General features: G+C 52.0%; 3 protein-coding genes across 3 annotated transcripts; all 3 read left to right on the top strand.

Moving 5' to 3' along the window:
* Positions 1-374: 374 nt before the first annotated feature.
* Positions 375-2,374, top strand: sti1 (Hsp90 cochaperone STI1; the record flags this gene model as incomplete). Its single annotated transcript, XM_056903624.1, has 5 exons — positions 375-439; positions 518-711; positions 785-1,490; positions 1,548-2,139; positions 2,222-2,374. The coding sequence occupies 5 exons, from the start codon at positions 375-377 to the stop codon at positions 2,372-2,374; spliced, it is 1,710 nt and encodes a 569-aa protein (XP_056771391.1).
* A 1,580-nt stretch (positions 2,375-3,954) lies between these two features.
* N7458_000229 (uncharacterized protein) lies at positions 3,955-4,320 on the top strand (the record flags this gene model as incomplete). The annotated part of the gene is made up of 2 exons (XM_056903623.1): positions 3,955-4,197; positions 4,273-4,320. 2 exons carry the CDS (start codon positions 3,955-3,957, stop codon positions 4,318-4,320), a joined length of 291 nt encoding a protein of 96 aa, XP_056771390.1.
* Positions 4,321-6,450: 2,130 nt separating this feature from the next.
* On the top strand, positions 6,451-11,411 carry N7458_000228 (uncharacterized protein; the record flags this gene model as incomplete). Its single annotated transcript, XM_056903622.1, has 5 exons — positions 6,451-6,657; positions 6,743-6,805; positions 6,882-9,558; positions 9,645-10,738; positions 10,803-11,411. 5 exons carry the CDS (start codon positions 6,451-6,453, stop codon positions 11,409-11,411), a joined length of 4,650 nt encoding a protein of 1,549 aa, XP_056771389.1.
* Between the last annotated feature and the right edge of the window lie 5,139 nt (positions 11,412-16,550).

Raw genomic sequence — 16,550 nt, 5'->3', positions numbered from 1 at the left:
AGGGGAGAGGGCATGTTCCACTCAAGCATCTGCAGAAGCAGGGAGGAGCCAGTTAAAGGATCATCGTGACTGGCTTAGAAGGGACAGGGTATCATGAGTCAGGAAGTCAAATTGAATTGAGAGAAGTGTGAATCACAAAAAACACCGTTTGGCGACTTTTTCGCCGGCGGGGATGGTCGGGTGTGCCCTCATTGGGTTTAGTGCGTCCAGAGCTTAAGCCTGTCACGCCGCCCTGTGGCCTGAGGCATCAGAGATCTTCCGGAAATTTCGAGAAGCTCGGCCAGCAACGCGAGCTCATAACCACGGCCCCCAGAACCTCATTGACCTCCATTTCTCCTCGAACACATCCTGTTTATACCCCCACTGCTTCCACCATGGCTGACGCTTTAAAGGCTGAAGGCAACAAGGCCTTCTCGGCCAAGGACTATCCCACTGCCATGTATGTTTGCTACCCCGCCTTTATGGGCTCATGATGGGTTCAACGGAAGTCGCTAATGAGATGTTCAATTTCCACCAGTGAGAAGTTCACACAAGCTATTGCCATCGAACCCGAGAACCACATCCTCTACTCCAACCGGTCCGCTGTCTACTCCGCCCAATCCGAGTACCAAAACGCTCTCGAGGATGCCGAGAAGGCTACTAGCATCAAGCCTGACTGGTCCAAGGGTCACCTCCGCAAGGGTGCTGCCTACCGGGGCCTGGGTGACCTCCGTAAGTGATATCTGTTGTGAATAGGCAAGATAAGACCTTTATAGAGCTGTAGGCGCTAACGAGTGGTTGGTAGTGGCCGCCTACGACGCATATGAGGAGGCATTGAAGATCGAGCCCGGCAACGAGCAGGCCAAGTCTGGACTGAACGCCGTTCAGCGCGCCATCAATGCCGAGGCCACGGCTGACGGTGTTGAGGGTGACCCTACCGGTGGTCTGGGTGGCATGTTCAACGACCCTGCACTGTTCCAGAAGCTCGCCAGCAACCCCAAGACTGCGAGCCTGCTGAACGATGCTGAGTTCATGGCGAAGCTGAAGAAGATCCAACAAAACCCCAACAGTGTTGGCGAGGAGATCCGCGACCCCCGCTTCCTGCAGGTGATGAGCGTTCTCCTGGGCATCGATATGAGCTTCGGTGCTCCCGAGGGTGGTCCTGCTGGTGCCCAGGCTGAGCCTACACCTGCAGCCAAGCCTGCTCCCGCACAGCCTAAGAAGGAGCCTACCCCCGAGCCCGAGGATGAAGAGACAATTGCCAAGAAGAAGGCCCAAGAAGCTGGTGATGCTGAGAAGAAGATCGGCAACGACTTTTACAAGAAGAAGGATCTCGACAAGGCCATTGAGCACTACGAGAAGGCCTGGGAGCTGAACAAGGACATCACCTACCTGAACAACATTGGTGCCGCCAAGTTCGAGAAGGGCGATTACCAGGGCACCGTGGAGATCTGCCAGAAGGCTGTTGAGGAGGGTCGCGACCTGCGCGCCGATTTCAAGACCATTTCGAAGTATGGCATCCACCACCACCTCCTGTGAAAGGTCATCTTTACTGACAAGGTGTATAGGGCTTTCACCCGTATTGGCTCCTCGTACGAGAAGATGGGCGACCTCAACCAGGCCATTGATTACTACAACAAGTCTCTCATGGAGCACCGCACCCCCGAGGCCCTGGCCAAGCTCCGCGCCGCCGAGAAGAACAAGCTCACCGCTGAGAAGGATGCCTACGTGGACCCCGCCCTCGCTGAAAAGGCCCGCGAGCTCGGCCAGCAGAAGTTCCAAGAAGCCGACTGGCCCGGTGCCGTTGATGCTTTCACCGAGATGACCAAGCGCGCGCCCAAGGACCCGCGCGGTTACTCCAACCGTGCTGCCGCACTGATCAAGCTCATGGCGTTCCCCCAGGCCGTGCAGGACTGCGACGAGGCCATTACTCGCGATCCCAAGTTCATCCGCGCTTACATGCGCAAGGGTCAGGCCCTCGTTGCCATGAAGGAGTATAACCGTGCTATTGATACGTTTACCGAGGCTGCCGAGCAGGATGATGGTACTCACGCTCGTGAGATCGAGCAGCAGCAGCAGAAGTGTTTGGAGGCGCAGTTCAGTGCTCGTGCTGGCGAGACTGAGCAGCAGACGATGGAGCGTATTCAGAATGACCCGGAGGTATGTTGCACACTGTCCTCGCCGGATGGTTTTATCCCATAGGAGTTGGAAGTTGATACTTTGATACTAATTTGATCTTCAGATCATGGCCATTCTCAACGACCCCGTCATGCAAAGCATCCTCAACCAGGCAAAGAGCGACCCCGCCGCCCTGCAAGAGCACATGAAGAACGCGTCCGTGCGCATCAAGATCCAGAAGCTGATGGCCGCCGGTGTCATCCGCATGGGCCGGTAAACTGGAGCAAATTGCCGAGATATTTTATTATTTCAGAGCAGGCTGGCTGTCAAGTTAAGGTTTGTAGGGACCAGCGACCTTGGACCTTGATTCGGGGAGCTAGTACTGCCCTGCGTAATCTATTGCCACGAATTTCAAGATGTGATGAGCTCTGCTGCAGATATCCGTACCTAGTTCCGTTTATGCCAAAATCGAGTTTGTGTCATGGTTTTGCTTACATATATTATACTTTGTATTGGTTGATGAGTAGAGTCTTTCGTGTGATAGTTGTATGCTGTGCTGGAGAGGTCAAATTGACTATCACGAAGCGTGTCTTTAGCCTGGACAATACAGCCGGCAGCTATTCAGAAGACTGAATCTGGAAATCGGAGACCAATGTCTACCCAAGATGCGCTCCGGCTTGGGCTTTTTCGACTGATCTTCTTATCGACAAAAAAATAATTAAATCGCACCTGATGGTAGCATTATTAGAGAAAGGGAGTAGACTGACTCAATAATTAAACCCTGATTCTAGTATGGTCTATATTGGCATTAACCTTTTTGGAGAATACAGGATAAATATGGCCAATCACTGAATTGAATTATATCTGCAGGGATGCATTCAAACCGGTTACCTCTGTTGAGAATCTCTCACTAGGAAAAGGTATGTCGAAAACTCGATACACAACTATTGATAGCAACTCGCACCCTTGCAATTTCTGGAGTGGTGCCTCCCACAGCTCCACACGCGTCAGGTTGAGGTTCTCATCTCTCTCGGCTTGACGTTTACCCCTCCTTCCTGTTCCACAGAAGAGAGAGACTATGTCTAAATCGAGCCATGAGGAGGAGACTCTGTTCTCGTCAAGGAACAGTCTCTGAAGTAATCTGACCTAGTACTTTTTTTTCTACCTGATTAACAGGCCTTCTACCCTACAAGTAGAGAATCTCTTTCCAGAGGGCTAGGAAAGGCCTGTCAAGTACAGAGACATAGAACAACTATTAGAGTTAGTTATGAGTTAGGGAATGTCTTACTGGCAGGAGAAGGAAGCAGTTCTAGCAGGAAGGGCTTGGTATCTAAATAGCACGGGCGGGGGGTACTTGCACTTATAGGTAGACGCTACATTTTATACTTTCCCTATTCTCAGCCCGCTGCAAAAGACAGCACAGGCACACATACGTTCCATACAAATAGACTTCTACTACGGAGTAAGTGTGTACACTACTGTAGAGTAGAGTACTCCGTACAGTAGCTCGGACAGCGAACTCAATGAAAGGAGAGGAGAAGAAAAGAGGAAGGAGGGGGTTGGAAACCTTGGAAAGTCTGGGCCCTGCATGGTGTGACACGCATTGTCAAGTCAAGGTCCTAGCATGAGTAGTTTCCAGCCACCCTCGCTCGACGAGAGAGTTTTCTACTATAGTATCTACACTCCAGACCTAGGACTGGAAAAAGTACTTTACGGAGTAGGACTACTCCGAGCTCCGTACACTGTAGTGTATTTCCTGATTTCCGTCAAGTGGCATTGCCATTGAGGATTTGCATCGAGGATTCAGATTCCTCGGTACATAGCTTTTTGACATTGAAATTCACATTGATATTCACGATGACGATCGCGGGGCCTGGAAGTTGGAAGCTGATAGATCGAAATCCCGAGGTTGCGGTCTGCAAGTTCTACCTTAGTGCAGTCAGTGTATTCCACTCGACGGCGGGACGAATCAGCCTTTTGCTGCATGATGTGTTGTGGGAGATGCAATGGAGAGTGTCCGATCGGGCCAATGGCAATGGTGTTGGTGTTGGTGTTGGTGTTTTGTCAATGTCGTTATTATTCACTGGGAGTACATACTCCGTATGCATTGTTCTTGTCCCATTGTCCCGCTTTATGTGCATGATAGAGATACTACCACTATAGATATTGTTACAGTATATCCTCCGTAAAGTGTCGAACGAAGTCTATGTTCTAGGAGTGTAATGGCTCCGTGAGTGCTCTACTGTTTTTACGGAGTACACAATACCTAGATAACTTGTGTAAATATTCAATTGAAGTATACAGTACTCCATACTCCGTACGTAGACTCTATAGCTGAATACAATGCTGGAGATAGACAAGGCCGTAGAAGCTAGAGAAGATAGGGAACTTTACTCTGGCGAAGCCTCGGGCTTCGGGAACCATTGTCTGGTGCCACGACATTTCGGGAGAATTTGATTGGGGGGCAGGCTGGGTGTTGGGGCCTTGTTATTTTTTATTCATTTATTTTTATTTTTATTGGTTTTTTTGCAGGTGAAGGTCCAAGGTGGGTTTTTGGGGAACTTGTGGGTTAGGGCGATCGGTGTGAGCTCCCAATGGGAAGGGTGATAGACTGCTAGTGGGAATAGGGCCGATGGGGAACTATTAAGGGGGGTGTTTTTCGGGTGATTGTTGCGTTGGTCTTGATGGGTGTGGTAGGATAATATAGTTGATGGACGGTATGAAGAGAAATAGAACGGATAGTTAGTATATGGAGTATAAGTTGCCTCTTTTCCTATATCCCCTCCCCTATTCTCGTTCTCATTCTCAAGTGTCCGTACAACCGGAGAATCGCTGATGCCTGGCGCCCATCACACGTAGGGCTGGGACTTCCCCTGCCTAGCCACAGCAACTCCACCAAAGAGAACAAGGAGTACAACGCTACGTGGTTGACGCCATGACTTTGCCCAGCAAGAGCCGGAGTAAACTGAACATCAGTGACCCGTCTAATTGGCTGATCAGTTCCTTCCTGGGCCCGAAAACAGAAATGCGGTGGAATAATGGGCGACCGTGTGGCGGTGCTAACTCGTAATAGTTCGTTGTTAGTGGCTGAACCATCCCCTATCGCTAGATCCGCTAGTGGATTGGAAGCTAGGAGGGAAAGAAAAATACACACGAGGTGGGCAGAATAAATTACTGAGATCAGATTTGGAGGTGTTGCCCCCTATCATGAGTCTGAACTTCGTAGAGAGTATAAAAGAGAGTGCTTGGCAGGGGAGAGTGAGAGAGTATTCTGTACGGAGTAAAGAGCTAAAGAACTAAAGAACTAATGAGCGGGGGGGGATGAATGGAACCATGGATGGGAGCTCTGGATGGTGGGCAGGACCAAGGATGATCTCGGATCAGAGAGGGTGAGCTACGATATTCTACGATCATCGAGTTGATCAATTGTTTCGTTCGGCTGTATAGCTCTCCTCGATCGCCCTTGTCCATCTTGCTATCTTTGTTGTACTACGACTCGGTCGCTCGAGGAGTGATCAACTAGTTCCTTAGTTCCAGTAGTCCGACAGACGTCACTGATCTTCGATCGCCCGCGGCCGATCGCCGCCCTTTTCTGCGGTGCGCTCTGACTTCCGGAGGACTATGACATGACGCTGTCCAGGAGGAGAGTTACACCAAGTCCTGACGAGGATCATTGCGTAGGCTAATCTATCCGTACACTTGGCATACGCTCTCTGGAAATTATTGACCAGCTCCTGGTCCTCTGTTCATGAACAATTCCAAGCTCACGCCGGACCTGGCCTCCTCGTCCCGGCTGTAATCGCCCGTAATAATCCTGAATGACGGGGCAGGCTCCAGCCACAAGCGTGCCGATGCTTGACGCAAGCGTCTGGGGCGTTGCGAGTCCCCCGATACATCCCCAAATTGGCGTCGGCTCTCGACCTTTTTTGCTTTTGCGTCTTTGCCTTGTTCAGGACTCGCTCGCCCTCTCGCCCTCTCTTTTTCTTCCTCAATCCAGACGGTCCCCACCTCGGACAATTCCTTCTTCATCCTCACCTCCAACCCCTCCCCTCCATTCTTCCTCCATTCCAACGACCACAGCCATCTTATTAGGTCCTTGCGATAGCTCTCTCCCCAGCCTTCTGAGTGGTAAGCGCGCCCTCGGCCCCGTTCCCCCCCTCACCACGACCAATCCCCGGATTCCCCTTCGACCACACCATACCAGACACCATCCACCATGCCATACACCACCTTCACGCGCGCGAATCTAACCAGCTCATAATTTTCATTACAGCCCGCCAGAGTATCCGACATCCCATCCCTCACGATCCCGCGCCCTTGTGAGGCCCCATTCCACACAACCCGACCGCCGAGATGGCGTCCGTCGCCGCGGAGAAGGTAGAGCTCAAGGAGGAAGGGATCATTGAGGCCGCAACGAAGCTGGCCGAGGATCCCCAATCCAAGGTGAACCCAGAAACGATCGAGGAAGCCCTCGTCAGAGAGACTCGACAGGCGGGTGGCGTTGCATATCAATTCGATCCTGATGCGTCGCCTGAAGATAAGGCGGCAGCTGCGGAATCGGTAGGTTTTGGCATGGCCATTCGAACGCAAGCGATTGGTCCTCAATTGGAGTCAAGGCGCAGAGGCTAACTGCAGCTTCTGATAGCGAGTGCCGCCGGGGTTTCATCGCGATAAGAAGCCAGAGGGGATGGCTGTGATGACGGACAAGGTAAGGGCGACAATTTGGATCTCCCTCGGCAGGCTGTCTACGGCAAGATCGTTGGAAGCTAACCTTTGTACACTAGGATGACAGCAAAGCAGACTACGATCTTCCTCCTCCTCGCTCAGCTACTGCGATCCTGGCCGAGGAGGCTAATGCAGTCGACGCACAGGGCGGCAAGAACCTGGATGAGGATATGCGCTGGGCCCGCGACCGCACCGGATGGGCACCCAAGTTTCACGTCGAGAAGACCGAGGAGGAAAAGGCCGAGGGCACATTGCTCGACCACCAGGACTTTTTGGAGGGCCGGATACCCGATAAATTCTTCGGCGATTGGTACCATAATGTCGCGATCATTGTGTTTGCCTGTTTGAGTTCGTGGCTCATTGCAGCCCTGGGTGGTGGTGTGGGTTGGGTGCTGCTGGTCATGGCAGCGTGTAGCACATACTACCGCACGTCTATTCGCCGCGTGCGCCGTAACTTCCGTGACGATATCAACCGGGAAATGTCCAAGCAGCGCTTGGAGACTGACACCGAGAGTCTGGAGTGGATCAACAGCTTCCTGGTCAAGTTCTGGCCCATCTATGCCCCCGTTATGTGCGATACTATTATCAACTCTGTCGATCAGGTTCTGAGCACCTCGACTCCTGCCTTCCTCGACAATCTGCGCCTCAAGACCTTTATTCTCGGTACGAAGCCGCCCCGTCTTGAACATGTCAAGACCTACCCTAAGACCGAGCCGGATACCGTTATCATGGACTGGAAGTTCAGTTTCACCCCTAATGATACCATGGATTTGACTGCGCGCCAGCTGAAGGATAAAATCAACCCCAAGATTGTTCTGGAAGTTCGCGTTGGTAAGGGTGTGGTTAGCAAAGGTCTGGACGTCATTGTCGAGGACATGGCCTGTTCCGGCCTGATGCGCGTCAAGGTTAAGCTCCAGCTGCCTTTCCCACACATCGAGCGCGTGGACGTCTGCTTCTTGAGCAAGCCGGAAATTGACTACGTCTGCAAGCCTCTTGGTGGTGACCACCTTGGCTTCGATATCAACTTCATCCCCGGTCTGGAGAACTTCATCAAGGAGCAGATCCACAATAACCTGCAACCCATGATGTACGACCCGAATGTCTTCCCCATTGAGATTGCCAAGATGCTTGCTGGCAACCCGGTCGACCAGGCGATCGGTGTGGTTGCCGTGACTCTGCACGGCGCTCAGCAGCTCAAGAACCCGGACAAGTTCTCCGGCACTCCCGACCCGTATGCTGTGGTGTCGCTGAACAACCGCACCGAGCTGGGCCGTACCAAGACCGTGCACGACACCGACAGCCCACGCTGGAACGAGACTATCTATGTTATTATCACTTCTTTCGCCGACGCCCTGACTATCGTCCCCTACGACTGGAACGAGTACCGCAAGGACAAGGAACTGGGAACCGCTACTTTTGCTCTCAGCAAGCTCGAGGAGGAGCCCTCGCACCAGGGTATCTATCTGGAAGTCATGGCTAGCGGCCGTCACCGTGGTGCAATTCAAGCCGACATTCGCTTCTTCCCCGTCCTCGAAGGCAGTAAATCGGAATCGGGCGAGATCGAACCCCCACCAGAGATGAACACTGGTATCGCGCAGTTCACCGTCGAGCAGGCCAAGGATCTGGACGGTAGTAAGAGCTTCGTCGGCAAGCTGAACCCGTACGCCGTGCTGCTGCTCAACGGCAAGGAAATCCACATCACCAGCAAGCTGAAGCGCACCAACAACCCTATTTTCCAGAATGCCTCGAAGGAATTCATCGTCACGGATCGTAAGAATGCCCGCCTGGGGCTGATCATCAAGGACGATCGCGATGTCATGGCCGATCCCATCATCGGTCGCTACCAGATCAAGATGAACGACATGATGAAGATGATGGAGCAGGGCAAGGACTGGTTCCACCTGCACGGCGTCAAGGAAGGCCGCGCCAAGCTCAAGCTGCAGTGGAAGCCTGTTGCCCTGAGCGGCGTTGCCGGTAGTGCTGGCTATGTCGATCCTATCGGTGTCATGCGCTTCCACTTCAAGGGTGCGACGGATCTGCGGAACCTTGAGGCGATGGGCAAGTCTGACCCCTATGCTCGTGTGATGTTGTCCGGCTTGACCCGCGGGCGTACCGTCACCTTCCGGAACAACCTCAACCCTGTCTGGGACGAGGTTGTCTACGTTCCTATTCGCAGTTCCCGCGAAAAACTGGTCGTCGAGGTCATGGACGAAGAGAAGCTCAACAAGGACCGCTCCCTCGGCTGGGTCGAGCTCAAGGCCGCTGATTTCGTTCGCGAGAAGGAGACTGGCGAGTATGAGATTGATGATGACAAGCAGCTTACTACCTCCCCTCTGCGCTACGGACAGGGCAACTTCAAGGGCCACATCAACTACACTGTCGCTTTCTACCCGACTATCCCGGTGTCCAACCCCGAGGACGAGGCCGAGCAGGAGGAGCAAGAGGAGGGTGAACTTGCCGGTGCTGATGCCCCTCGTAAGAGCACGGACTCGAAGGTTCGGCCTGGCCATGCCAAGACTGCCAGCGTTGACTCGAAGGCTTCCAAGGCTTCCAAGGCGGTGTCAAATGGCGCTGCGACGAATGGGGTTACGAATGGCGAGCCGACTACTAATGGTCGCGCTAGCTTGGAGACTAATCTCTCTCGTCCGTTGACCCGGGACTCGGATGTGTCTTCTGTGAGGTCGGTCAAGTCGATTCCTAAGATGGAGCTGAGCAAGGAGGACCTGCCGAAATATGGTAAGACGTCCCCCGCTTCACTTGGCGTTAATATACGCGCTCTGCGATTCTCAAAAATCCTTGCACCCGCTAACTATATCCTTCAGAGTCTGGTTTCGTCGTGTTCAAGTTCCATCATGGCGAGTTAGCTCAGAGCGATGTGCAGCTGGAGGTCGTCATCGACGACTACATGTTCCCGGCCTACACCTCGTCCAAGATTCACTCCAAGACTCTCAACTCTTCTGATATCGGCGAGGCTTTCGTGCGCGAGCTGGAGTTCTCCAAGATGACCGTCCGCCTGGTTCACAAGAATGACCCCAACGATTCGAGCGAGGAGAACACCGTAGCCAAACTTACTGGAAACACCCTCACAACTCTGCAGCACATCTTGTACGAGCCTAAAGAGTTGGTCCTTCGGTCCAACACTGGCGAGGTCAGCAAGATTACTGTTAGCGCTCGCTACATCCCCGTCCAGATGCACCTGGATCCTAGGGAGAGCATTAACAACATGGGTAAGCTGCAAGTCAAGGTCATCAAGGGTGTCAACCTCCCCATTGCCGACAGCAACGGCAAGAGTGACCCGTACTGCCGCTTCTTCATTGGCGATGACGACAAGCATCAGATCTTTAAGACCGAGGTTATCAAGAAGAACTTGAATCCTGTCTGGAACGAAGCCTTCGAAGTCGAGGTCAAGACTCGTATTGACTCCAAGTTCCGTGTCGAAGTGTGGGACTATGACCGTGGTGTTGGTGACGATAGTCTCGGCGAAGCCTTGATCGATCTCGAGCAACTTGAGCCCTTCCAGCAAAAGGACGTCGTCCTTACTCTCATCAACCCATCCAAGGACGCCAAGCCGCCTACCAACGGCCAGCCCAGCACCATTCACCTAAACCTCCTCTTCAAGCCCGACTACGTGATGCGCCTCAGCCAAGGCTCAGCCACCTTCGTCGGCGGCATCGGCGGCAAAGTCGGCGGCACAGCCAAGACAATCGGCGGCGTCCCTCTCAAGGTCGGTGGTGCCGTCGTCGGCGGCGCCGCTCACGGAGCCACCTCCATCGGCGGAAAGATCTTCGGCCGCTTCCACAAAGACAAACACGTCGACGATGACGCCGCCTCCGTCGCCAACAGCACAATTGAAGACCCCGCCACAGACCACCGCAACGGCTCCCTCGTCTCCGCCGCCCCCTCGTCGACGCAACTCGTAACACCCCCGCCGTAGCCCTCGACGGCACACACACCCTCCCACCCCGTCCACCCCGCAAAAGGAACACACCCGCAACCGCAGCACGGCATCTATCTACGGCGACCGCCTCTCCGTCTTCGGCGGCGGCGGCGGTGGTGGTGGTAGCCGCGGCGATACAGGCACCGCGCATATCACCATCGTCTCGGCGTCCGGTTTCCAGTCCTCCGCGAACTTGCGCGTCATCGTCCGCGTACAGGGTAGCAAGGGCGCAAAGGAAGTCCACAAGACGAAAGCGCACAAGGCAGGCGATGACGCCGTCGCATATGATGAATCCTTCAAGGTTCCCAAGGTCACCGCCGCCGCGCAGTACCAGATCCGTGTCGTCGATCATTCAACCTTTGGCTCGGACGAAGTCCTCGGTGAGGGATTCTTCCTCGTTGCTGATCAGGGTTCTGAGGCGGGTGTTGATAAGCCTGTTGCTGTTGGTTCCGGGTCTGTTGTTATTCGGTCTAGTTTTGATGCGCCTGAGGCTGGCGGTGCTGGTGCTGGTGCTGGCGCTGGCGCTGGTGCTGGGTCGTTGAGGCCGAGTACGTCGCATTCTACGGCTGGTGGTGCGGATGAGGGGGAGTCGCCTGCTGGGAAGATGCCGAGGAGGAGCTTTTTGAGTAAGAGGAGTGTTAGCGGGGCGTGATTTGTGTTTGAGTGGTGTGGTTTGCAGGGATTGGATGGGGATAATAGGGCCCGTGTGGTCTGGTGTGTACTTGGTGAACATGTTGTGTGGTGGGTATTATTTGATTGGATTGGATTGGATTGGATGGCATGGGATGGGCGAGTCTATGAAAAGAACTTAAGTATACTGAAATGTTTGTGATTGTGATACTCGGTTCCAATGGTTGGGATTAGTTTAGTTATGTGATATCCTTTTCTTTCTCTTCTCTGTTCCTTTCTTCCTTCCTTCGTTTTTTCTTTCCATTATTGCTCTGTTTTCTGCGATGCTGCTCGGCCTTTTCTACAGTACTAGCTAGACCCCTGGAGAAAAAGTTCTTCTTTGGGCGAGTTTATTCGTGGGCTTGTAATGGACTGCTAGATATACATGCGGAGTCCACGTCCGTCCGATACGCTTGTCTGTTCAATTCCAGCTTATATTAGGTTAGGTAGCTCGCTAGGTACCAGAGAGTGCAAGCATTCGGTAGAACCTATAACTATAAATAAGACTTGCGGTATTTTTTTTTTCAAGTCAAAAGTGCATTATCGTATCGTACCTACAATACTCTACTGCAGTCTCCTTCGGGTACATCCGAGATCTTCTTGACTATGACTCTAATAATCCATTTTTGGGTAGTTAGTTAGAGAAGAAGACAGACTGTGCTGACTTCGCCATTGGGTTGCTTTCAATTTTTAGTACTGCGGTTAGTTATTACTGCCAAGTCAAGTCGCCGCGAACTGCGAGGATATCGTGGTCTGCAGTTCGTGCTTTGTAACTTACGCAGTGGCGCTGACGTGCCCTATCCCGATCAAGTTCATGGATGAAGGATGGGTGGATGGAGTTTCAGTCGCCTCCCATCGTAGATCTATGTGCTTTCGTGTGGCGGGTGTACATCCAGTATGTGTATATGTACGGAGTACAGCTGTTCAGCCTGTCAGCCGCAGTACTAGCCCTGGCTTCGGCGGACTAGTTTAGTTAACCATAGCACCTGGGCAGCGTATGTACTGTTGTCACTAGGGTAGTGAAAATTCAAATTGAGTAACTAATACTTCACTTTCTTACTCTTATTTGTCGCTCATAGAAATGTCTACCTGAGCTAAGTTCCAGGTTCCACTCGCCACTCTACCCGTAATTAATGTTAATGCCTCCTGGTAGGTAGTACAGTAGTAACTGGACGGAGCACTCGATATCAGATAAAATAGGGGTCCAACGTCAAACCGAATGGAACCCAAAGCCAATCCAAAATCCAAAAATCCAAGAATTCAAAAATTCAAACCTAAATGTGTACAGTATGTATTTAACTTAGCGCCCGCCCAGTCCTGCTTGTCCAGTTCCCACTGCCCGGCACATGGGCCCCCCTCACCCGTCGATTTGCCTGGAGCTGCTCCAAAACCTGGTTGCCTCAGCCTGCACAGCCCCGGGCCCTGAGCTCCCTCCCGGGCCTCCCCCCTTGTGGTGCTGGTGCGTGGGGCGCTGCGCTTGGATGATCTGCGGCGATTTTCATGGAGGCTACGCTACGGTCTGTACTCCGTACTCCGTACTGTAGTTACATTTGGATTTTTTCGGGATGGTGGTTGAGGGTGAGGCTTCCGTGGTGCGAGGAGGAGGCGAATTTTAAACTCTGCATATACATAATTACATATACTGTTGTACTGTACTCCGTTCCCTAGATGGTTGTTGGAGATGGTTGGGGTTAGTGTTTAGGGGAGTGCAGAGATTTTCCGGGGGTGAGTACTCCGTCCACGCTATGAGTGATTGATTGTGGTGTCACTAGTGTGGTGTGGTGATCGGGGAATTCTGCCTTTGAGGCTTAAATGTTGATACCTACCATATGTACATGCTTGTACAAAGCTTGGAGATGGGGTTTGGTAAACTCTAGACGGAGGAGAGCAATAATGAGTAGTTGTAGATGGACATGGACTGTGCAGTACTATGTAGGTGTGATCGATTCCGCGACGGATATCGTGTGAATGAACTTGTGTAGCAATTTAGGTTATTGGACATTTATTTCAAACTGCCAGCCTTGTACGGAGTACTGTACATCCTTTTAATATGCGATTCAAACCATCGTACAAGGACAGGGTATAATCTCGCGGGATTAAGTATAAAAGTGATCATTGTGATAAGTACTGTATCTCAATCCTAGTTTACAGTAATTTATCCGACCACCTTTTTCTTGGCAGATTACGTAGGGCAAGTCCAGTTATTAATATTAAGATCTCTGGCCTGGCCATCGCTGCTTGTCTGGGTTTGGTGGAGGCTAATTTGCTGGCTGGCCCACATGGGCTGGCACGGGTGTTCAGTGTTACGCTGGTGTGGGCTTCGTGTTGAGCGTCGAGGGCTTTTTTTTTGCAGGTTTTCGAATTCAAGGTCTGATCTTGGACTTGTCGGGTGTTGAAGTGATTTTCCTAGTTGTTCTGTACTGTAGTCTGTAGTGTGTACAGTATTATTGGGTAGATGGGGGTCTGAGTGCAGTTGGTTGTATATGTGAGATTCGTGTCGCCCTGCAATTTCGCAGTTTGAAGAAGTGTACGGAGTACTGTACCGCGTAAGGCCAGGTGAACGACTTGGTCGGCTTATCGATCGGAAGGAAAAATGAAACCAATCAAATTCTGACGGATGATGCATTGCTACTATACTACTGTAAGTACAGTATAATTGGGAGGTTATTCTTAGTACAAGACACCAAGGGACGGGGTCAGGGACGGTAGAGATAAGGATAAGATCCTCTCTCTACCTAACTCTGCTATGCCTTACAGTAAGCTCAATGTCAAAACACCAAGGTCTACGGAGTACAGTACAGTCTAGAGGCAATGTTCCAGACAAATATAACCAGAGCCCCATAGATAACGATCCCGAATATACTCCGTATACGAGGTTTATCGCAGCCAGTCGTTAGGACGAGCGAATCGGCAAGCGCGCGCAAAAAAAAGGGTCTACCCGGTCTCAGATTTCGGTGTCGGTGGTCGGTGTTGGTGGCTTCCTGAGGCAAAAAGGAAGGAGGAAAGGAGGACGGTTTGTCCGAGTGGCGCCCGCAACTGCCTCCTGTACCACTGCTACAGTAGGCTGCTAGCCTGCCACCGAGTTAGCAACTGCAAGTTGCAACAGGGCACTCAACCGCCAAGCAGCCAGCGACACCCAGTGGGGCTGGAAACGGGGAGGAGGGGCGTGCTCTTTTGCGCCTGGTTCCACTTTCCGGTGGGTATGCACGGGCAAGTCAAGCGAAGAGATGGAAAAAAAGAAAAGAAAAGAAAAATGGAATTTAAAAAAGGGGGATAGCGGATAGCAGATTAGCAATGGCCTGGACTCTGGAATCTTTGCATTGACAGTATTTTGCTGTCATTCTGGAACTTGGATGGAATCTGGCCTGGAACATGGAGCTGGGAATGGAGATGGACTATTATTATCTATTATGATTTGGACTGTACCATAGTGACTCCTGTTATAGTCTGTAGGACTAGACTCCAACCTGGTTATAGGGTTGGTCTGGTTTCTCCTTGTCCATGTTTATGTACCATAGGTAACCCCCACGGGAGAGTGTTCTGCCCCTCTTGGTGCGTGTCTTTTGACTCGAGAGGTATGGGGAGAGTCTTTTGTTGGGCTGGATCATGCGCCCCCCCCCTTTTTTTTTTAAATTATTTTCTGGAAAGTTGGCAGGTTCCTTTTTATTTTGGGAAGTGCTGTACAGTATGGAGTACTGGGTTGGTAGAACTGAGGCATTATTGAGTCTTGTGGTTATTGGTGATGGGGATAACAGGAGGCGCTGGGCTGGTGATTTGGGGAATGGACTATACGGGCGATGTCTCAGTTCCTTAGTGTTCGTAGTCGCAGTTCTGTAAGCATCGGATCTCGATCTTGATTGCAGGGCTCCGGGAGAAGAACCCGAGAGATTGTTGACTAGTGTAGAGTAGACTAGTTGTACAAAGCACTCCGTCCATAATGAACACTGTTTAGCAGTCCCAACCCGGACTCGTTGCGCGGCCGTTGGGTTTAAGGTCCGACCCGTGGACGGAGCTGCGAGTGCCAGTGGCTGGACACTGACGACAGCGGGAAGTAAGGAGAGTAGTGGTTTTCAGAACGGGAATAAATAGGAGTTGGGGAGTCGGGCTGAAGCTGGACGGTCGGAGCTTTTCAAAGCTACTACGAATTATGGTCGTTGATATGGAGTACGGCGGAGTACTTGGTAGGTACCTGGTGATCCCTGGTCCGTATTAGGGAGTGGGCAGTCCATCAGGAGTACCATCAAGGTTGAGGTGTACTACAGAACAGAATGCCAAATAAATATCACGTTACTCCCCCACTACTTCTTCACCGTCTTGTACTTTACTCCTCCTCTTCCTCTCCTCCTCTCCCTTATTACTTTCTCTCTCTCTCCCTCTCTTGATTCCTCTCCTCCAAATTCAATTGAATCATATTCAATTGATTTCAATCATCTGGTAAGTCCCCCCCCCCCTCCCCCGCCCCAGCTGCATCGTCCACCCAATCCCCAGCCCGCCCCGGTGCCAATGACGGCAGCTTGTCGACATCCTGCAAGTCGCTTTTTTACCCGACTGATCGACATCAACCTTGTGGCAATATTCGGGCAACCCCTCCTTCTACCCTTATTTTTACTTTTATAAAGGATAGCGCCCCCCCCATCTTCACTGTACCAGCTTTCTCTTGTCTCTTGTCTCTCGTCTGCCTTGTTTACCTCTCTCTGCTGCTTGTGTTCGCCTCCCACTCAAGCTAACATTCGCCACCCCTTTTAGAGCAGCTCTCCGATCCCCCTACGAGTTCCTCTACCTATTTTCTTCTTCCCCCCTACCGATTTCTCCTTTATGACATACAATGGCCGCCAAGGCACTTCCTACTCACCTCCGCGCTCCTGCGAACGAGGCCTCTCCTGGCTCGTTCGAGGCTAAGCACCATGGAAAGTCCCAGTCGCACATGGTAAGTCGAGACAATCCACGGAAGGGGAAACCGACCGGCGGAGGAGAGCCGGTGATATACTTTTTTTTGTTCTTCTTCTTCGCTCTTGCCATTTTCTGGATTGCGGTGTTGAGTCGCTCCTGTTCGTCGTGAAGATGGCAAACCCGTTCCAGCTTTGGTCCAGTGTTTACTTTCGGAACGCCCTCCCAACCTTGT

Source organism: Penicillium daleae, assembly GCF_028827525.1.
Source record: "Penicillium daleae strain IBT 16125 chromosome Unknown utg000001l_segment0_segment0, whole genome shotgun sequence".
Classification (NCBI taxonomy): domain Eukaryota; kingdom Fungi; phylum Ascomycota; class Eurotiomycetes; order Eurotiales; family Aspergillaceae; genus Penicillium; species Penicillium daleae.
This window is presented reverse-complemented; position numbering and strand designations above follow the sequence as displayed.